The sequence below is a fragment of the Pararge aegeria genome, chromosome 10 (assembly GCF_905163445.1).
Source record: "Pararge aegeria chromosome 10, ilParAegt1.1, whole genome shotgun sequence".
Classification (NCBI taxonomy): domain Eukaryota; kingdom Metazoa; phylum Arthropoda; class Insecta; order Lepidoptera; family Nymphalidae; genus Pararge; species Pararge aegeria.
In genome coordinates, this window is record NC_053189.1 from 4,630,843 (window position 1) to 4,654,843 (window position 24,001).

At 36.2% G+C, this 24,001-nt stretch overlaps 1 protein-coding gene across 1 annotated transcript in view; it reads right to left on the reverse strand.

The window, feature by feature from the left end:
• The window catches only part of LOC120626787 (C3 and PZP-like alpha-2-macroglobulin domain-containing protein 8), a 315,655-nt gene that overhangs the window by 52,030 nt on the left and 239,624 nt on the right, over positions 1 to 24,001 (reverse strand). The window contains exons 8-9 of the mRNA XM_039894529.1: positions 7,425 to 7,553; positions 5,958 to 6,112 (exon numbers count right to left, since the gene is read on the reverse strand). Coding sequence (XP_039750463.1) covers positions 5,958 to 6,112; positions 7,425 to 7,553 — 284 coding nt within the window. The remainder of the gene's footprint in view (positions 1 to 5,957; positions 6,113 to 7,424; positions 7,554 to 24,001) is intronic.

Here is a 24,001-nt window from a genome sequence, read left to right on the forward strand (position 1 = left end):
GGGCTCCGAAACAATTTGTCTCTTGTCATCAAACGACACCCGCGGGTTCAAATTACATTGATTCATTAGCGGGCGGTGCAGTTAACCTGACGTTGTGAATTAATTTTGTATAAACTGTTAAAAGTATATTGTTTTCCACGCTATTGCGATGTGCAAACCATTAAATCAGCAAAATATATCAATCAATTTTCAAAAGAGGTGGAGTTTACAAATTTGGTGTTTTTTTTTATAATAATATGATTTTTTATAATTAATAATAAAATAAACTATTTAAAACTAAATAAAATCTAAAACGTCCTCGAAACCACCGCAGCGAGGCACAGTTCCTAAGATGCTGGCAGCATTGCCCCTTTGGATGGCCAAACTAATTCGTTGGCCAAGGTAACTGCCGGCTCTAGGATCACCGGTAGACTCGATAACCCTTTTCGATAATTCTTTGAAAAGGGCTCTTGCCTCCGGACCAAACAAACAACAAAACAGTTTTTTTTTCTTGATTTTATTTTAGGTTATATTTATATTTTAAAGAAACAATATTACTATAATAAAATATTCAATTAATAATAATAATAATATTAACATTTTTATAAAAATATAGCACCATTATTAACTTATTGCCAGTCCATAACAGTGCACGGGTTTCCTCTCAAAATGAGAAGGGTTTAGGTTGCCATCTTGGAGCAGATTTATAAGATGCGCTGTTAAAACCACAAAGAACATCTAGCGTCAATCAATCTTAGCTACAGCTACATCGTCGTACCTTTATTCTTATGACATAATCATTCCCAATCCTAAGGAGGGCTAACATCAAAATATCACCATCAACATCATATAGACCCATTAGCGGCCCACTACAGGGCACGGGCAAGGTAGAAGGCACTAGAGCACGCGGTAGGTCACCCATGCGATGGACCGATCAAATCAAATCTTCCGTGGGAGGTCCCTTGCATGAGTGTACCAGACTATCTGCAAACAGGGAGAAGTGGCGAATGATCGTGAGGCGAGTAACAACTGCCACAAACAATGTCCCACCGTGATGACAACGACCACTCTGGCAAGAGTGTTACGACAAAGAAGAACAGGGCACGGGTCTCCTCCCACAATGACGAGGGGTTAAGGCCGTTATCCACCACGCTGGCCCAGTGTGATTGGTGGACTCCACACACCTTTGAGAACAGTATGGAGAACTATCAGGCATGCAGATTTCCTCACGGTGTTTCGGTTCACCGTTGAAGCAAGTGACATTTTAATTGCATAAAACGCACATTACTTAGAAATGTTAGAAGTTTGTTCTGGGATTTGAACTGGCCCCCCGAAAGTGTAGTCGAAGTCCTACCCACTGGGCTATCACCGCTTCACAATACATAACATCAAAATATGCTGGAACCAAAATACCTGTCTGTCTGTTCAAGTTTGAAGAAGATATAATATGTCGTGCCGACCTTTCATAACGTGGCATGAGGGAAAAAAGAAGAACGAAAATAGGTAAATATATATTTCTTAGTAATGCATCATGCAAGCCCAATCATGCATCCATCAACAACCAAGAGTAATATATATCTTACACCTATATCTTACTGCCTACGTCCTAGAGTAGCTAACGAGCTCCTATGCAAACAGAGACAATAAGCCCTCGTATAAAGTGTATAGAGGCAATTTGCTAATCGATCAAGTCCGTTTCCAGGTCAATTAGTTTATCAGCCGTGTCAACTAGCTACAACGCCGCAATTACTATACGCCTATCGGGGATCAGTAACAGTATCGAATTAATATAAGATCGTTTTTTTAACACAAAAAGAACCATATAAGTGTTATACGAACTAAAAAGTAAATATTTTTTTGAATAACCTAAGTTTAAACACTATGTGCTACAATTAGCTTTCAGTCGCGAAAAAATATGCTATAACTACCTATATATATATACCTACCTACTTCTTATTTTCACAGAAAATGTGGGTGTACCGCGATGTACTGAATTTACAACTTGTAGCCGAATTACGAAATACTGTTGAAGGGCGCATAAGTATATTTTACAAGGAATCATCGTGTATAAATAGTAAAACATAAGAAGAATATTTATTTTCCATACAAACTAATTGAAAACATTTTAAGTGTTTACTTATGACAACCATATTGAAGATAAAAGACCATAAAAGTCCCGCTCGCGCGCAATGATGATAAACCGGTTTATGCACTTAGCTTACATAAACTAGCTGTTTCATGGATTTTTAAGGAACTTTCTGGGAATCGTGCGTTCGTAGGTGGGTGGTTCAAGAAAGGATATCTACTTTGTAAATCCCACGGGAACAGTTCCTGCGTGTTGTCTAGGGTAAGAATTATACTTTTTTATTTTCCAGAATGTACGTAGTTAAATTTTTGGCACAAACAAACCAACTCTCCAGCTTTATATATTAGTATAAGATAAACTGATGTCTTATTTTGTACGTAATTCTACCTTTGAGATAACGAAGTGTCACGGTGTCGAAACAAAAATCTGGTCTTTTTACGGAACGGTGCCCTTCGCAAGGGACTTTCCAGGCAAGGAGAGAGTATGAAATCTATAGTGACCTAGGTAACGCATTATATTGTAAATAACTATAAAACGTGCAGTTGTCGCTGAAAATAAATGTGACAATTCAATTTTTCCAGCTACAATAAAAATAATCGCACCGAGCATATAAACAAAATATATCGTCCAATACGTCCGTGTCAGGATGGAAACAAGATTATGGGTGTGATGAATGGGCCCCGCGGGTCATAACGTACCATTGCATTCGTTTTGTTTTTGCACGCTTCCTGCCTCGTTAGCGGGTTCATCCATAAATGTATTATATTCACCAAATAAAGCATACGAAATAAATTTTTCACAGTCATTTACTTCGTATTTTAACAGCATTGAAATATGAGATAGGTTGATCACTGATTTTGTTAAAATCGTGAGCTTACAAATAAGAAAGTACCTCTAATCAATGATTAAAATAAAGTAATATCTACATCATCATTTCGTCCTAAATCCCTCAGTGCCTGAAGACCAAAGTCTTCGAACAGTGCGTATTGCTAGTGATGACCTATGGTTTCGAAACATGGCCGCTGACTACGGGCCTCATAAGAAGGCTGAAAGTCACTCAGCGGTCGATAAAAATAGCTATGCTCGGAATATCTCTGCGTGTTCATAAAGCAGACATAACCAGAGTTACCAACATAGCTCAACGAGTCGCGACGCTGTGTGGGCGGGCAAAGGGCAATAGCGGCAAAAGTGGCGATGGGCGTGGCATTAAGCTCGGAGAATGGATGGATGTTGGGGTCCCAAGGTGCTGGAATGGCAGCCCTGCACTGGTAAGCGCAGTGTAAGTCGACTCCCAACGAGGTGGACCGACGACATAAAGCACGTCACAGGGAGCCGCTGGATACAAGCGGCACAAAACCGTGGAATTTGGAACTCTCTATAAAAGACTCACTCTTTCCAGCAGTGGACGTCTATCGGTTCATATAATGATCATGATGATTCGTCATTTAAGTTTTATGAACTAATGCTCAACTGAACGACAGATTAACTTACTTGAGGTTCATAAAAACTATCGAATCAAAGGTAGTTATATATTATAATATGCGTCTTTACACGCAATCAAAATGTAATCTTACTAGGGATGCAAAATATAGATTGCTGCATATAATTGATTAGCTTTAGAAACTCTACTGTAACATTAATGTATTAATCAACTAATATTTTAACGAATGGCAATATTGGCATTAAGATTTGCAAATGATCATAAATGAATAAGCCGAGGGACTATTTTGATCAATCAGAATTTTAGAAACGAGCGAAAAGTTTCATTGAATCTAGAACAACATTTGTTACACTCAAGAATAAAAGGACAAAGAACCACCGAAGTTGCAGTTTCAAGTGATAATAATAGACGCCAAAGTTTTTGACACAAAAGTCCTATTGGGGAGGAAAGTTGCAAAACATTCAGGGACTTGAGAGATTGTTACAGCAGTAGTTCTATTAGAATGGACATTGTCTCGGTATTGGAGATTATTGTCACGAGAATAGAACCAGAATATGCCAAGTCCAGATAAATAAACGAAATATGTTTGTTACTTGTAAAATAATGACTTTAAGCTAAGAAAATTTTAGTCAAATTAAAAGCGTAGCCTTCACCTTTGTTCACTCGGTTAGAAAACACTCTCAAAGTTAGTGCAAAATGTAGCGGTGACAGCCAAAATGTTCCTGAGCGAATAAAACAATAGGTTCATTAGAATTGTCCAACAATATACTGAGAATGAAAACGATGTTAATTAAGCATGAGGCAAGACGAGTATAACTTTTTGAGTTCTAAGTCCCGTAACGTCAGTTGAGTATTTTTCACTGAATTTGGCTCAAAGTAAAAACCTGTAATAGGAGTTCTCAAAATTTTTAAATACGATCGGACTTTGGGCCAAAACGGTTGCTCGAATATTCTTCAAAAATGCACACTATTTCAATTACCGGAGCCAACGCATTTGATGAAACGGACACCTAGTCTGAATCAAAAACAGATTAATAACTGAATCTGGAGGGCAGAGGCCGGAAAGTTCTTAGTTTTAAGTCGCATTTTTTATATGAAATCGAATGCTGCAGAAATTTCGCGAACGAAATTACGCTCGTCAGGCATCGCATTACGTAGGAATCGTTGAATTATACTATCAGCTTTAGCAATCGTTATCAAAGCTATGATTGCAATTATGTTGTGCAATAAAACCGTACCCTTCCCATCAGGATTGAACTGAAACGTTCCCGCTTTTAATTTACCGAAGAACTGGTATAAAATTTACATCTCAATTAGGGGAAAGCTTCCTCTAGGAGGTACGTGGTGGCATTTTTCTCTAAAGATGTTCTTAATTACCCACGTTGCAGCTTATTTATTGTCGCGTTTAATGCGACCGTAACTCCTGCAATGCAATTTTCAGGGACTAATTATCGAACGCTGTAAAAATAAAGTTTTACGGGCGACAATTTATTCTGTTTTGTTTATGGTGGGGTTGGGGGGGCGCTGGCGGAATTGAGTTTGTGTGTCTTTGCAAGTTTATTCTTTGGCGGTTAATTTTTCCGTTGTTTCAATAACAAAGGCTCTTTTCATGTTTTGTATGAGTAGAAAATGTTGAAAGCATTTTTACGGTCAACTCAACGATGTTTTTCTTTTATTTTATATTTACCTGTACATCTACAAATTAAGGTGAAAACAAATAAATAAAAAGATAAAATTTCGCAGCAGGCCAGGAATCACACCCCGACAGTGGACTCGTAAAAAGTCTCGACCAGGAGTGGCGGTAAGTGTGTTTAGTAGTCAAATTGTTGAATGAAATCACTCAAAGTATGGCAGTTTTGTAGGGCCTATGAAGCCTCGGTTCAAGATTTATGTCTTTTTAGACCGTCTAAAATGTGCGAAATTATAACAAATTATAATTTATAACATTACTACGAGTTGTTTGTGGTTTACCCTTCATGTAGGCACAGTCTGGTTAAATCTGGTAATTTTGTAAGGGAATAGATTTAAGGATAACTTTCGTAAGATAGCGTTCTCAAGATGGTGACATGACTGGATTCAAATTTAGAATGCAACATTTGAATTCCTTTTTGTTTTTGTAGTTTTTCATGCAATCAAGAGGTTACGAAGTGATAGGTATTTTCTTTAATATTCTCTTATTAAAAAGAACACAGTAGTGAGATGATGGAGATAACTCGTTAACTTAAAACTCAAGCTACGATGGTTTCAAACGCACTTTGGTTTAAGGAGAGCCCACAACAATTTTTTCCGGGTGTTCTTTATTTTATTACTACCTCACATTGTCATTTTAAACTATTTAAAAAGTAATGTGAAATTTTGTCTATATTCCCTTATGTTTCGCGTGGAATAAAGTATTTTTGCGTCTTCTCATTTAACAACTTATCTAATCTAACATAAAATAACAGTACTTACGTATAATTGAATCGGCATAAATCGGTGTTATCGGTGGGATTGGGGGCTGGCACTGCTGCCCAATGCACAGCGCGACCTCCGCTCGTGACTGCTGCCAGCAACCGCTGGCGACAGCCGCACGAAGACCACACGCTGGCGCTGGCTATGCCACCAGCCTAAATAGACAATAATGGAGCATCAATTAATGACGTGACGGTATTTTGACTTTCCTAACGCCGTTGGTGTAATGTCCTGAGCCCCTCATCTCACTTGATCGTTGTCACGTCTTTGAAGTTTATAAATTTACTCAATTTTCTCAGTTTTCTCGCAATTTACGCAAAGGGAAAGAAATAAAATGGACCGGAATAAATAAATATACTACGCCATCTAGCCCCAAGGTAAGCTTAGCTTGTGTTATGGGTACTGATGAATATTTTTTTATGAATATAATACACATAAATACTTATAATATACAGATATACGCACAGACACTGAAAAACATTCATGTTCATCGCACAAACCTTTTCCAGTTGTGGGAATCGTACCCACGACCTTGGACTCGCAGGGTCGCTGCCCACTGCGCCACTCGGCCGTCATAAGTATAATATAACATTTATGAATATACATAAATATAATATAAATATAAAGTTTCACCCTGTGTCAATCAACTTGAGGCGTAGGTGACCAACCTCATGTGCCTGTAATAACACTGGCAACATTACCATTCATACTGTACCACAGTTGCTTGGTGGTAGAAATAAGCATGGCGAAGGTACTTCCTCGGCCGAGCTCTGTCACGAATAGCTCTACTGCTACTAAAGATGTCGGGAGATTTTCCCCTTATCACAAGTCTTATTCTTCTTTATTAATTAATAAACCAACGAAAAATATATTTTTGTAGGGAAATAATATTTACAAACTAAAATTAATATTTACAATAAATATAAGCTGTCTAACTGTTCACTTATGGGCATGGTACCCAAAATGCTGGCGCTATTGCCCCTTTGAATAGCTAGACTTAGCCGTTGGGCTAAATAAGCGCCAGCTCTTGGGTCGTCAGACGTAAGGACCAATTTTTGGGACACTTTGTTAATAAAATATTTCGTGTCCGATGACCATGGCCCCAGGGTTAAGTCAGAGTTTTATCAGAATGCATTTTTTAGTGTAAATACGCTGATCTGATTGTTCTTTGTTTTTAATCTTTATTGCGGAGAGACAGTAAGCAAACATGTGCATTGTGAAAACTTAATTCCTGCAAGCATTTCCTACAGTCTTACCATTGGTAAGTTAATAAAGTGTAGATAACGTTGAATTTAAAAAAAAAACTGTGCGTTGGATAATTAACATAATAACATAATTTTTTAATTATTGTGTAGAATTTAGCCATGTTGCTCTACTGAAACAGAGCTAAATCCTACGTAATAATCTTTCACTCTATATTTTCCTTGAATGTATAGTTAAATTTAGTTAGAAACTGAAAAAAAATACCTGTAAAGGCGTAGGCAAGTTCTCAACCAGAAGATAGCATTTAGAAGTGGAGTTCCACCGGCGGATACGTTCACGAGCCAACACGTAGTGGGTCTCTATTTCTTTCCCCTCCACTGCAACCAGCTCTGCCTGTGGACAAAAACACAAATGTAATTTTTTTAACTCTCCTGCTTAGCAATTCAAAGGAGCAATAGCGCTAGCATTTTGGGTACTATGCCCATAAGTGAACCTCTCAACTATACAATAATTGTTAAAGACGGCTTGTATTTTTTGGGAATATTAATGTTATTTTTTAATTATCATTATTTTTGCGTAATATTTATTCTCAACTACTTGTCAGGAATAATTTCTCATCTCACATATAATCTCTAACACGAACCGCAAAGGTCTAGAATGTGCTTCCAGCTTTATCTAACCTATACCGAATAGTGTTTTTTTTTTATTATTTTCTACATTTACTTGGCGCCGACTTAAAAATGTTGTAGCAAAGACGGTTTTTTTTTGTAAAAAAATATTTTTCGCGCTCTTAAGTGGGCTAGTTTTGCGATTATATCTTAATTATATTCGCCATATATTAACTACTATAACCTTTAACAAAATATTTCTTATCCCGAAGCCGGGGTGTTAATGGCTAAGGAGTTCTCCCGGAACTTCACCATCAGCTCCTTTATAGTGACGAGCATAAATTACTTACCTACAATATACCATTAAGGAAGCGCAACCCGTGTAATAGCAATTATTTGTTTAGTTCTACTGCCAGTCTGGCCAGTCTCATCGATATCATTAGTATCGCTTGACGAAATAGTGCTTTTCAAAAGAAAATGCTCGGTCGTACCTCGTCTGAAGTAGACGTGTGATTCTTTTTAATTACAAAATATCTAAATAGTGATCATCAATTCTAAACCTTATGTCCTCAAATTTAAAGTTCAATTACCAAAATATCAGTGATCGTAATTCGTTCCTTTTAACCATACGTACCAAACTTCAAAAATCATACATCGAGAGCGACGTGCGCGCAAGGGCCACTAAGGGGCTCCCTTCACCCCCTCGGGGAACGAGTATAGACTGCTAATTTTCGTCCCGCTCGCACAGCGCCTTGATACCTATTGTGGACAGCGATAACCGAATCTCTTACGAAGTTCGAAAAACATTGCTGCATTTCGGCCCGATACAAAATAACTTAGCCTACGTTTGCGTGCAGTGTATACGAAGCGTAACGTTTAACACGCAGTGAATACCTAACGCACCTCAAGTAAGTGCCTACAATGAGTTTACTACGTCCAACGACAAGTACAGCAACTGGCGGTGGATCGCAACCGGACTTATCTAAGCTAAGTACCATGGAGACGGACTCTACGATAACTCTTCGAAAGAGGAAACATAATTTTGAACACGATTGCAAATGTAGCATTGAATTAAAAGAAGTGCGTTCTGAGTTAAGCCGCATGGCTTTATTATTGGAGAAATACACTGATGGTAATGAAAAAATTCTGACAACAATGCAAAATAACATTATTGAAGTTAAGGCTCAAATGGCCGAAATTAAAGAAACCTCTGAAAAATCAACTAATTTAATTCAGGAGAATATTACCGAAATCAAGGATCAAATAGGTGGCATACAATCATCATCGTTAAATATAAAAGTGGAACAAAGTAAAATCAAAGCACAAATGGCTGCACTAGAGACAAAGATTTTGGCGAGCGATAGCAGAATTAATACCATAGAAACCAATATTGAAGGATGCGCATCTGCTCCATCGGGCAGATGGGAACCACGAACGCACCTAGACGAAAAGCTGATACGTGAAGTTCAGGAACGCAGCGAGAGGGAACGAAATGTCATCATTGCAGGTCTTCCCGAACAAACGACAGCTAGCGCCACTGAGCGCGCATCCAAAGATGAAGCCGATGTCATTCAAATTACTCGCTCAATAGTTCATGACGTCCCCCCGCCCGTTAAAGTTATACGAATTGGTAAATACCGCGATACGAAAACCAGAAGAGTTAAAGTTTGCTACGAAAGTAAGGTTACCGCAAAGCAGCTCCTGCGTGCTAAAGATAAGATTTCAGAACCCATCAAAATTTACTCAGACCAAACTCCGGCCCAACAAAAGCACTTCCGGAATTTAAAAGAGGATTTGGCACGTCGTGTGGGTGATGGAGAAACGGACCTGACTATTAAGTATATCAACGGAATACCTAGCATCATAAAAGTGAACTCAAAAAACTCCCCCCATTAAATACGGCCACGGACACATCTACAAGTGTTAAAAACACATACCAACTACTCACGAATTATGAAGACTTACAATGCTCTAAATGTCGCCTAACATTCTTCTATTTAAACGCCAGAAGCATATGCAAAAAAGGCAAATTTGATGAACTTAAATGTATACTTAAGGCTTTGCCTACAAAAATTCATGTAATCCTACTTACCGAAACATGGATCAGTAACGAAACACAAGCACTGGCATTGCAACTACCTAACTATACTCACTACTATAATTATAGGCCAGATAAAAAGGGCGGAGGAGTCTCTGCATACATACACAACAACCTGAAACATTCCATGTCCGATTCAGAATACCTAGACGGAAATAATTACTTATGGATTCGACTAGAAAATTACTCAGTAGAAATTGGCATTATATACAACCCAGGTCACACAAATTACCAAAATTTTCTTGAAACTTTTAGCAACCAATTACAAAAAAGAAACAGAGCGATAGTATTTGGGGATTTTAACATAGATCTATTAACAACTAACAAACAGACTAAACAATATAAGTCACTATTAAATGAAGCTGGATTTACAATACTAAATAAAATCACAAAGAAGTACTGCACAAGAGAGTCTTCAACGCGAAAATCGATTATAGATCACGTAAGTACCAATCTAAAGAATGATTATTTCCACATGGCAATAATTGAATCCGCTATGTCGGACCATAAGCAAATTTGTATCGAACTAAAAAAAATCAGACAACCACCAAAAATCAGAACCCAATTTGAAGCAATAGACTATGATAAGTTGCAATCCACGGCTAAGGAAATTAGATTAAATAACAGTGATGATAACTACATGCTTCTCGAAAATAGTATCAAACATCATATAAATAAAAGTAAAATAATAAAGACTAAAATACTAAACCCACCTCAAAAAGACTGGATATGTAAGGATATAATTGATGGAATACAGCAAAGGAATCTACTATGGAAAGAACTCAAGTGCAACCCGTTAGATAGAACACTGGAAAAAAAAATTTGAAACATACAAGACGGACTTAGCTAATTTAATTAAAAATACTAAAGACATATACTATTACAATAAATTTACTCAATTAACTAAAAAACCAAAGAAAATGTGGAAATTAGTTAATAATCTAGCCTGTAACACAATTAAAGAAAGCCCTGCACCTTCAAAACTTATAATACAATCCAAACATATCACTAATGCTAAAGAAATTTGTGAAGAATTTAATAAATATTTTGCAACAATTGGACCTCTGTTAGCAAATGAAATACCAAAACATTATCACGATGATTACGAACAAGCTTTACCTCAAACAATGACAAATTCAAAATTATTAACTCTAGATCCTTGCAGTTCCGACGAAATCCTAAAAATCATAAATAGCCTTGATTCGACCTCTAGTACCGGCCTTGATGGAATATCTACTAAATCAATAAAATGTATAAAAAACCTCATTAGTGATAGGCTTACAAACTGTCTCAATAAATTGTTAAAACTGGGTAAATTTCCGGATTCCTTAAAAATTGCTAAAGTTACACCAATTTTCAAATCAGGGGCTAAAACAGACCCAGGAAATTACAGACCGATCTCTGTATTGCCTACTATTTCCAAAATTTTTGAGAAAATTATAAATAGCCGTTTGGAACAGTATCTTAAAAGCATTGATTTCATTTTTGAACGCCAGTATGGTTTCAGACCTAAAAGCAATACGTTAACGGCAACAGTGGACCTGGTAACAAAAATTAAATCTAACATTGACAACAAAAACATAGTTCTTGGCGTGTTCATTGATTTAAAAAAAGCTTTCGATACTGTTAGCCACAGTCTCCTCATAAAAAAGTTAAAACACATTGGTGTCGATGGCACAGCGCTCCAAATGTTTCAATCTTACCTCACTAATAGATTTCAAATAGTCAAAATTAATAACGCCCAAAGTACAAAACGTCCAATCACATGTGGGATTCCACAAGGCTCCATAACAGGACCTTTGCTATTCTTGACTTATATAAATAATATCCGCGATATAGGCTTACATGGGCATGTGTCTTTGTACGCGGATGACACATGTCTGTTTTACTTTGGCTCCTCAATACAACAAATAGTAGCCCATGCTCAAGAAGATTTAAACAAATTATTCTCTTGGTTCCAATATAATCTTCTTACAATAAATATATCAAAAACATGCTACGTTATTTTCAAATCAAGAAACAAAGTAATTCCTTCTCATGACGCACTAAAAATTAATAATATAATAATTCAGGAGAAAGCTTGCGAAAAATACCTAGGCCTTAGAATGGATAGTGGTCTGACGTGGAATGCCCAGATTGAACATATACGAACAAAATTGTCATCTCTTACTGGCTCGCTTAGACGAATTGTCCGGTGTATTCCACGCCAGATACGCTACACCATTTATAATTCTCTAGTCAAACCGCACCTACTTTATCTAATACAAATATGGGGCAGCGCTGCTAAAACTAAATTAGCTGATCTCCAAATACAACAAAACAAAATTATCAAAGTTCTATTCCACTACAACTTTTTAACCCCCACTTCACAAATATATAAAGAAACCAAGCTTATGACCATAAAACAGTTATACATTTATAATACATGCATTCTTCTTAGAAAAATTATAAAACGCTCACTCCTATCGTTCATAACGTTGAAGCAACTGACAGCACGTCCCCTTCGCACGCGCCGTGCAAGTCTTTTAGTTCTACCTAGGACTAGAACAAATACTGGAAAAAAAAATGTTCACGTATGAGGGTGCACAGCTTTACAACAACTTGCCGTCTACTTTAAAACATGTAAACTCATTTCATGTATTTAAAACTAAGCTATCGGAACATATTATCCAGAACTACCCACCTTAAACTCAAATACATGAAATGAGTAATACAACTTTTTGTAATTACACATTACGATCGACACTTAGATATTTTAATTATGTTACTGTTAATTGCTGTTTCCATGTAAGTGACTTGTGTCTTTTATGGAAATAAATATCTTTAAACCTAACCTAAATGCATTAAAAAATACTCAAATCGAACAGGGTGTGCCTATAACATTCAAAGAGTTCCCTCGACATTTCCAGAATCCTTCCAATAGATCTTCACCAAATTAAAATTGACCACCACTGAGGCACGGTAATATTCTGTATTATACACATAATATTACCATGTCTGAGGTATGGCATACCAAACAGAAAAATAATCATCAAAATGTTTATAATTGACGGAGTAATCGCGTAACCAATACACAAGAAAAAACAAACAGTCGAACTGAGAACCTAGTCCTTTATTTTATTCAAACTCTAAAGTTCAATTATAATAATTGAACTCAGTTGAAGTTGAATGAACCTTTTAATTTCATTCGCTTAAAAGAAACTGTTTTAATTTTATCACAAACAACTATAGCTCAAACGGGCACACTGTCCGAATGTTAAGCAGAACCAGCAAACTGTGGACGTCCTTATATTTTAGTTTGGGGACGAGTGACCGCCGATTCGCGTCGTGCAATTTCGTGCTCCTTTTCCCAAAGAGATTTCTTTTGAAGTGGACTTCCAGTAAATTTGGCACCGAATACGTTTGCGACGAAGTACCTATTTGCTGTTGAGAAAAGATGGACTAAGAAGGCCTTTTCATATTCTGATTTATTTCGAACATAATATGATGGTAAAAATAAACTAACTGATTCGTTAATCTAGTGGTTAGGTTGTTTAAGTGCGGATTACGAGGTTCTAGATTCGAATCCCAAGTCGGTTCTAAACGTGTTAGGTATTGGGTTTTTCTATTAAGAATTGGCGGTGTAAACCTCCAGGCCTCGGACATCACGTTAAGCGATCGGTCTCGGTTATTATTTCTAACTTGTGAAAATAGTCGTTAAAATACACCGACCGACATTTGAGCATATTGGTGGGTGCTCTTAAATAATCTCCTATTTAAGAAGGTCTGTGCCCAGCAGTGCGTCTTTAATAGGCTTAGGTTGATCAATAACACGCACAGCGTATAACTGCCACTTTTGTATAGTGTATTTCATGTTTGATAACGGATCATGAAATTATCGGTTCAGGTTAAGCCATCGGTCTCGGTTATTATTTCTAACTTTTAATAATAATTGTTAAAATACACCAACCCACATTTGAGCAGAGTGGTGGGTGCTCTTAAACCTTCTCCTATGTTAGAAAGACCGTACCCAGCAGTGCGTCTTTAATAGGCTTAGGTTGATCAATAACACGCACAACGTATCGCCTCTTATGTCTAGTGTTTTTCATGTTTGGTAATGGATCATGAGATTATCGGTTCAATTTACGGGTCGAACTGGTACCTTTTAGGTATTGGGTTTTATGTAAAATAAAAGGTAGGTAGGCACAAGCCCTAAAAAAGGAAACAGTCGTGTGAAGCCCGTGTATCTGAGAGCAAGTTAAACTCCTTATTCGGTTTCTTTTAACACTAATCTGTGATAATAATCCTAATATTGATAAGCTGAATGATGAAGATAATGTTATTATTCATAGAATGTTTTTATATTACCTTTGCTTTATTACGTTATTCTTGTAATAAAATTATTATTCTGTCATTTTCATAACGTCTAAAAAACACGGACACGAGTCATGAATAAAACTGTACCCAGCAAAGAAATAAATCAGACCCCAGAAAAAGATATAAAATGTTTTACGTCTTCTCTGGAAAAAATAATGTATTTATTCGCTATGGAAGTAGGCATGAATCCTTGTGGGATATTTTTACCCATGACGGGACTGTGATTCGGTAACGGTATATACGTTTGGGGTAAGATGATGTATATATAATATATAGTTATTAATTGTATATATGTTTGTTTTTGTAACAAAGATACGAGAAATACGACTTAATATATAATTATAGCACAGTGGATATGACTTCGACTACATTTTCGAGCCGAGTTCAAATGTCAGCACGCACCTCTAAGTTTTCTAAGTTATGTGCTTTAAGCAATCAAAATATCACTGGCTTTATCGGCGAAGGTAAACGTCGTGAGGAAACCTGCATGCCTCAGATTTTTCCATGATGTACTTACTCGTGCTAGTTTATTAATCGACATCCTTCAAAAAGGACGATGAATATCAATTTGTTTTTTTTTTTATTACGTTCGGGAATATCTCCGTCATTTATAAACGGATTTGAAAAGTTCTTTTTTGTGTTAAAGTTGTATAGGGCACCAGAGGCGTCGCGAAAGATTAATTTAAATCTAAGATTAGACTATAGTTCTTGTTAAATACAGATAACTTCATGATTTATCACAACTTCGTAGTGCTAATAACATTTGCTTAAACAAACCACGAACAAATAACGGTAAGAAAAACATAAGCTTTGAAGGAGCATTAATGTATAATAAATTACCTAACGACATTGAAATAGAACGAAATTTCAAGAAAAAACTTAAAACTTTTGTTATTGAAAGAATCTGAGTGCGGTCCTGGCTATGTATGACAGTATGAAGTATTTATTTATAATTTTACCCTCAAGTTTTTTTTAACATAATTTCTGATTGTTTCGTACGTGCCGTTGTTTGTAGTTTTAATATTACCTACGTGAAATAAGTTGTAAATATTCTCATTGAGTGAAATTGTAATTTCTTTTGAGAAAAATAAACCTCTTTAACCACATTTAAAAAAAAAATATTACTTATTACTTGATACACACTGGCGCGACACAGCCATATCTCCTTCATTTTATTTTCTGTTTCAAATATATATAAGTGCTACTCGATTTTCTAAAAGATGGCAGCCATCCACCACGAGGGTTTGTTTACCCTAAGTTTGCACCTCTTATATCAGAGCAAGAAGAAGCCCAAGATATTACAAATACGTTGCATCCTCAGCAAAAGGATAATATTTGATATCCTCAAAGCGGCGGGCTCTCTATAGAGAAGGCAGAGCCAATAAACATAAAAATAAATGTAATAAAACCCGTATCAGTAAAGAGCACGCGACTAGGTATAAGAGAAGAGCGATATAACACTATACGATCCGATATCGGTATCAACCGTTTTTGTTGGTTCCTCTACAAGTTAACCCTTGACTGCAATCTTCCCTGCTCATAAGTGATGTTGCAGTCTCAGATGGTAGTGGGCTAACCTGTTAGGGAGTATGATGTCATACCCCAAAACGGTTTCTACGCGACATCGCACCGGAACACTAAATCGCTTAGCGGCACGTCTTTGTCGGTGGGGTGGTAACTAGCCACGGCAAAAGCCTAGAATCAGACCAGCCCACAGGAAAGACAGAAATTATAGATTTTCGTATATTGAAGCTGGCGGGGATTGAACCCCAGGAGCTCCCACTTAAAACCACCGCGCTGAGCGCTACGCTAGGAAGGTCGTCCGACTGTTAATGGAAACGAGTCAGTCGACGAGTTACTCGAAAAACAAAAATATTTTATCACCGTAGTATTTTTGTGGCCAAACAGCCGTTTTTATCTTAACCAAGTTGTCGGACTAAAAGCTTTTTTCAGGGGGCTGTGAAAGCATTGAATGTAAGCTTAGCTTAGCTAGTGCTACCTATTTATGTCTGTTACACTGACCTAAACTATAGTATAGTATATATCATACAATATAAAATAAAGATCAGTGGTCTTTTCATTTCTCCTGATAGTTTTTATTGTATAATCTATGGGAAAGCAACCATGACAACGCATAACTCAACATTAAAAAAAAATTCAACTGTTTGACTACTACGAAAAGGGCTGAAATATTAAATGGATGTTCTTACTATGAACTTCAATTCGTTTTATTTTTATTATCTTGCCAATTAAAAAATAACCGTTCAAATTTTTTCTAAATAAAAAAAAACATCAGTGTATTAGAATGCAAAAAATCTTGGGTAACATAACATCATGGTAATTAGCAAATAATTATTATTCTGGTTCTGAATAGTTATGCTACTTCTACAACTTTTACATGTTACGTAAACTTGACAAAGTTAATCGAAAATAATCCCACGTTGATGTCATTTTGAGAAATTTATGACTCTGAAAGGTGGCATAACGTCGCAATAGCATAACAGTATTTTGTCATCTTTCAAATCACATCACCTTTCAATTTTCAGAGCTTGAAAAACGCTGCGGCTTTATGGAAAGGCAAATAAAATAAATATAAAAGGCTTAAAACTTATGTATTGAGACATTTTGCTACGTTTCTTCGTAACTTAACGTCGCAAAACTGACTCAATGTGGATTAATTTAAACGTTTAACTACGACCGACTGAGATCGGATCGGATAGTGTGGCATGCTCTTAACACTTCAATATTTACGAGTCGTCCGGAGAGGCTTTCAATAACTGATAAATATAGAATGATATAGTCAGCTAATAAAACGACCAACCACGCTTACTGCGCCCTAAATGTAATATTTTTATGAATATTTAAGAAATCCTTATATTAAACCATTTGTTGTTATATTCATACTTATATTAAAAAGGCGATATGCGGATCTTATCGATAACATGTGCCATCCTGGTGATAAAGTCATCACAAACAGATTTATTTGACGTTTCAATAGCTTAGCAATACTACGTACATACGTACGTAGTACTACGTACGACATAAGTGAATTTTGTTTTTTTTAGGAAGTGTGTCCGTACTACAAACAAACATATCTTTGTTACCTATGTTCAGCTCTGCTGCATCGATCATAATGAAATTTGGCACATATTGTTCATCGTGGTAGCGTCTTGGAGATAAATGTAGAATACTTTTTACACGAAAAAAGTACCTGCATAACGATAACGGACTTTTGAATAAAAAAACCTCTGTCGGCTTCACATAAAAATATAAAGAAATAAACACTACGACAATACCCACATCAGTTTAAGTGAGCGATGCTATGGGTACTAAGATAGCTGATGAATATAGAACCAGATAAAAACATACAACGCAACGATCTAAACTTACAAATCAACGTGGAATAAAGTGGGAATAATTTCTCAGGTTTTTGTCTCGCTCTAACATTTGACATTTGGAGTGAGAGAGAGTGTTTTGTTACACTTCAACTGTAACGAAATACTGTATAACCATTCAGACATTGATTGTTCTTAGATTCAGATTTTTATCATCATCAATATATAACCCCATTCGGTAGTCCCAGGTCTACTCCCAAAGATATGAGTTTAGGCCGTAGTCCACATTGCTGGCCCTTTGAGAACATTATGGAGAACTCACAAACTTGCAGGTTTCCTCACTATGTTTTCCTTCACTTGCTTCAAGAAAGTAATATTTTAATAGCTATAAACTTAGAAAAGTTAGAGGTGCGTGATGGGATTCGAACTGGGCTCCCCGAAAGTGTAGCCGAAGTCCTAACCACTAGGCTATCACCGCTTGGATCAAGTTATTTGTGTTATAAGAGAAGTAAGACATTGGTATCGATTAAAATTTATTGAAAGGTCTTAAAATAGTGCATTTTTCATAATGTTTTCCTTCGCCAAGGACTAAACTATTTCGACGCAAATCCGTTTAGTTTATAATCGGCTGGTAACTGTTTTAAATTCTAATAAAGACTAGCACAAAGTCAACATCTCAAACTCAAATATAAAGTCTTCTACATTTTGTTGATTTTGCTCAACTTTAGGTCAGCGCTTGGCTTCACTGTCGTTCTTTGTGCTGAAAAGAAAATATTTTTCTCATTCTCACTGAATTAACAACTGATATTTAAGCGTACGTTGCTCTTGTTGGAAGTAAGGTTTATTATGTGGTTTTGAGTTCTACAATTTAATGGTATTCATATTATTATAAATGTAAAAAAAAAAAAAAAAAATACATGGTTGTTTAGATCTCAATTACATTACGCTAATCTTCATTATGGAAGATATTTGCGCTTGAGAGGGTTGCACAAATATATATTGATTATTATATATTAATTAATGTATAATGTAAAGAAAAAAAAAAAACAAAAGAAACATTTCTATAGTGATAATTAATGGAATTTGTAGGAATGGTCTGGATGAACTTCCGCCTAGTAGTTTTTGCACGTACCCTGAATGTAATAACGTTTCAATTTGTTTTTGATTTGCTTCAGGTTTTTATTTTCAATTTCTTCTAGCAAAGGTCTAGGTAATTTTTCTAAAAACTAGGCAGGAGGAACTCCCATACCCTCTTTCCATAAACATTATTAAATGTGGGTGTTCTAAACATAGGTAGGTAGGTTAAATGACGTAAGTGCATAGGTCTAGCATTCTTGTCTAATTTGCAAATGTTGTTATGATACTGAGTTATTATTGCTAAATCCACTTTGTCATAAACTGACATCACATTACAATATTTAAAAAGCCCTTCGTAATTATTTTTATGTTTATATTTAATTTTAACGGAACTATTGTTTTCAGTAATCTAAGTTGCAATTTATAAATGTTTTGCAGATGGGTTTTATAAGTTCTGCCATAACTAGAGATGCCATAGTTTATAATCGAATCTGCTAGTGACATATATAGCAATCGTAGTGTTCTATAGGGCAACTTATTTTTAAGTATGCACATTTTCGCCAACACAGCTCTTAGTTTACAGCATACATAGTCGGTATGCGGTCCCCAGTTAAATGAGTTATCAATCTTTAGTCCCAAGTATGTATGCTGTTTAACAATTTCAAGTACCTTACATGCGCATGACTCAAGCCGTAGGTGCATGCAGTCATGCTCGTGAGCTTTAATGTTAGGAATAATGCTTGTTTTTTTGTATGGGGAGTGAATGTACATAAGCTTAGTCTTATCATAGTTTATGGCAAGCCCTACGTCATGCGCCCATTTACATAATCGATCGAAATCACTTTGTAACCTCTCTGTAGCTGTTACAATATCTTGGTGAGCTGTTATCAGGCAAGTATCATCAGCAAATTGGTACACGGAGCTATTTTGGAAGATATTACACATATCGTTGGCATACACTAGGTACTCAGTTGGTCCTAGGATCGAGCCCTGGGCTGTGCCAAACGCAGTTGGGAGCAGATCACTGTATTCCCCGGCGATACAAACCGTGTTATACCTGTTGGTATGATAATTTTCAAACCATTCCAAAACCGGGCCCTGTATACCATTCTGCTGCAATTTATTATATAGTATGTTAAAATTTAAGGTATCAAAGGCCCTGCTAAAATCAATCATTACGACAATTACATGCTTTTTATCGTTTAAAAAATTGTTTATTTCGTCTGTAAATAAGGATAATAGCTGCGATGTACTTTTATTTTTCTGAAATCCGAATTGTTTCTCATGAATAATGCCATTACTTGTCCAAAGTATTTTTCTATAATTTTGTCTAGGCATGATAGGATAGTTATGGGCCTATAGTTACTGGTTTCAGAGTAGCTACCCCTTTTATGTATCGGTCTAATTTCCCCGATTTTTAATTGATCTGGATACAATGACTTAGAAATGCATACGTTAATTAGATGTGTTAAGACCGGGGTTATTTGTTTTGAAATATATTTTATATCCCTGGCACGGATTTTGACCCACCCTGGGCTTTTTTTATCGTCTATCGTATTTATAATTTTATATAATATTTCTTCGTTAATTTTATTCAATCTAAATGATAAGCTAGGCGTATTAATGTATGTATTCTCGTCAAGTAATGGTTCATTGCACGTACTTAAAACCTTTTTAACATTATTTTCAAAATCATTAGCGAATTTTTTAGAGAGTTTTTTTGCTTTCAATTTAAACGACTTAATAAGTAAATCGTCAATAGCATGCATTATTCTACCAGTTAGTCTATTTACGATTTCCCACATTTTTTTAGGGTTTTTGAAATAATCACATATTTCTTTTTTTGTATACTTATTTCTAGCTTTATCGATAATTTTATTTGTTCTATTTCTATATCTTTTATATATTAGATCTTTTTTTTTATTACACATGCTAATCAATTTTTCCGTAATCCAGCTACATTTATGCCTATTATTAATGCTTATTTCTGTGTTATATTTACATTTACTATATATGGTTTCGAATTTGTAACTTATAAATGCAGTAATCTCGTTAGGATCGCAGCTATCAAATACCGGACTCCAATCAATTTTATATAATTCCTCCTGAATTTTTTTATTATCCAATTTCGTTATAAATTTGACTTGGTCTTTGATGTCAGCGCTGACAATAGAGAGACCTGTAATATAGTGATCGGCCAGTGTACTATGTACAACAGCCGACCGGATCGAGTGGAGCCGGCTACCACGCTCATGAACGTCACGAATAAAGATGTGGTCTATGCAGGATTTGGATATGCCATTTATATTGGATTCAACTCTAGTAAATTGCGAGATACAGCATTGAAAACCTAACTCATTTAAGGTATTTAGATAGGAACTTACAGAATTATTTGTAACTTTAGTATCTATATTGATGTGCCCTACCAGCAGACAATTAGTGTTAGTTGAATATGTGGATAAAAGTCTCGTCAGTTCACTTATAAAGTTGTATTTATTTTGGCTAGGTGGCCTGTAGACTGCACATATGTAGGCTTTATAACCGTCCGTTTCCACTTCACCAAATAAGCACTCACAATTTTCCGTATTCACTGATTTCCTAGTGAACGATATGTTATTATGAACGTACACTAAGATACCGCCTCCTTTACGTTCCTTTCGTAGCTCCGTATGCATAGAATAATGCTTCAGATTAAATAATTTTGCTGTTTCGTCCGTTAAATTTGCCTCTGTGACTATAATAAGATGAATAATGATAGGGCTAGTACAAATTATATATTCGAGGTGTGAAAAATTTTTAATAATAGATCGTACGTTTACATGAAGTAGTAATAATTCGTTCTTGTCCTTTGGTATATTACATGTGTAGTCATCCCATGTTTCATGGCTGGTTTCCATTATGTATGGAGTGTATATATTACTATCCATTATTAGCCGTTTAGTAGGTATGTGATATTATGACCTATAAGTCAGTTTGTATAAAGCGAGAAAGAAAGAAAGAGAAAAAAAAAAAAAAAAAAAAGAGACTGAGAGCAGAACGTTTTCAGGCTTAGCAATTCATAAGACTTGCCTGTTTATGTAGTATCTCCTTCTTTATCTTCTCTATGTCACTTTCTGAACGAACATAAAATATTTTTTTATCCCTGTCGGTAATGCGAACCATGATAACTCCATTTTTGCACCACACGTACTTACAGAGCGACTTTTCTTTGAGACTTGTTTTTGTTTTCCAAAGCAAATACGCTGTCATAGGGCTAAGTGACTCGCGTAGATATACTTTGTGCTCACCCTCTCCACCTATGAGCTGAGCACTGATTTTTGCTGTTTTGGCCGCTTCGATCCAATAGTCGCGCCTACCTTCTCTCAAGGATACAATAATCGGCGCATCGGCTCTGGCACGTTCAGCTTGCGCTGTACCCTGTCGGCTAGGTTTTTTTTTCCTGTAAACTCTGAGTACGTCTTCGGTATTCTGATTAAGTAATTGACACAGTGACGTCGATATCTGCTTAACGTCCTCGTTTCCTTTTCACCAACACCACAAATCTCTAGATCGTTAGATGATTGCGTCTGCTCCAATTTGTTTATTTTTTGTTTAAGAAGTTCGTTTTTGAGACTAAGATTTTTGCAGCTATTAGTCAAGTTTTTGCATTGATTTTCCATTAATTTTACTCGCATATCATAATCTTTAATTTTTTCCTCGTAATCATCAATTTTATTTGAGTAAAACTTGAGGGTACTTTGTAGCTCGTCGCGTATTATGTCCCGTACCGTTTGGCGTATTTGTCGAATTTCTTGTCGAATTTCCAAAAGCATTTTGTCTTGCTCACCTAGATTAGTTCCCTCAGCGTCAGATTCTTCATCTTCGGGGTCAGGCAAGATAACCGAAATGCGTTTGCCTTTACCGCCATTTATCATAGTACATCCGCGACATTTCCAATCAACTGATTCCATTGCTGATAATGCAGCAAGTTGATCTGTGCTCATGGATGCACAGGATGTGAAATTGTAACTGTTTGTTTGTTACCTACTCAACCAGTGCAGTAATCTTGATGAAAATCGTTGCATTAAAAGCCATACTAGAGATGGAATAAAAAGGTCTTTAACGATTTTTTTAAAAACCAAAGAAGAAATGCCCACGGCAGGGCACGAGTCTTCTCCCGCAATGAGAAGGGGATAAGGCCGTAGTCCACCACGCTAGCCCAGTAAAGCTTGGTGGGCCCCACACAGAGTTCAAAACTGAATGAAAAGAAATGAATGAAAAACGGATGCAGGCGCTAAACTTTTAAAACATGTTTACGATGCCTGGGAACGTTCGCAGAATGCCATTGGTGTTTTTTGTGATCTATCCAAAGCATTCGATTGTGTTGATCATAAAACCTTGCTTCTTAAACGAGCCCATTATGGTATCAAAAACGTTGCACTAAATTTGATTGCCTCTTATCTCAGTGACAGAACCCAAAGGGTTTGCATAAAAGACATTAAGTCGCAGGGGTCGGCTACGTCAATGGGTGTCCCACAGGGTTCAATCTTGGGTCCCTTTCTATTTTTGGTGTATATAAATGATCTACCACACCATGTCAGTGAAACCTGTGACATTGTACTGTTTGCAGATGATACATCTCTAATTTTTAAAACTGATAGAGGTAGAGACAACTCTGACGATGTAAGCCGTGCTATGTCGCATGTGACGCACTGGTTTACTGTCAACAATTTACTATTAAATGCAAAAAAAACTAAGTGTGTGGAATTTATTTTACCAAATGTAAAGAAAGTTAATAAAAATATAATAATAAATGGAGAATCACTAAAAATGGAAGATTCCACAGTTTTTCTGGGCATGACCTTGGATTGTAAGCTTCAGTGGGGTACCCATATAGATACACTAGCAGGTAAACTAAGCTCGGCTGCCTACGCCGTCAGGAAAATTAGACAGATTACTGACGTAGAAACAGCAAGACTTGTTTACTTCGCGTACTTTCATAGTGTGATGTCTTACGGGATTTAATTATGGGGCAAAGCTGCTGATATTGAAACTATATTCATATTGCAGAAAAGAGCTGTACGGTCAATATATAAACTTAAATGACGTGAATCCCTCCGTGAAAAATTTAAAGAAATTGGTATACTTACGGTAGCCTCACAATATATTTATAACAATATAGTATTTGTAAGACAACATATTAGTCTTTATAAACAAAAAGTGGATATAAACAGTCGACTTACAAGAAATGGTCATAAATTAGTGACACCTGCATATCCTCTGCGAAAGGTGCAGAAGTCATTTGTGGGATTGAGTATACGCTTTTATAATATGATTCCTAAGGTAATTTTGGACCTACCAATGCATAAGTTTAAAGAATGTGTTAAA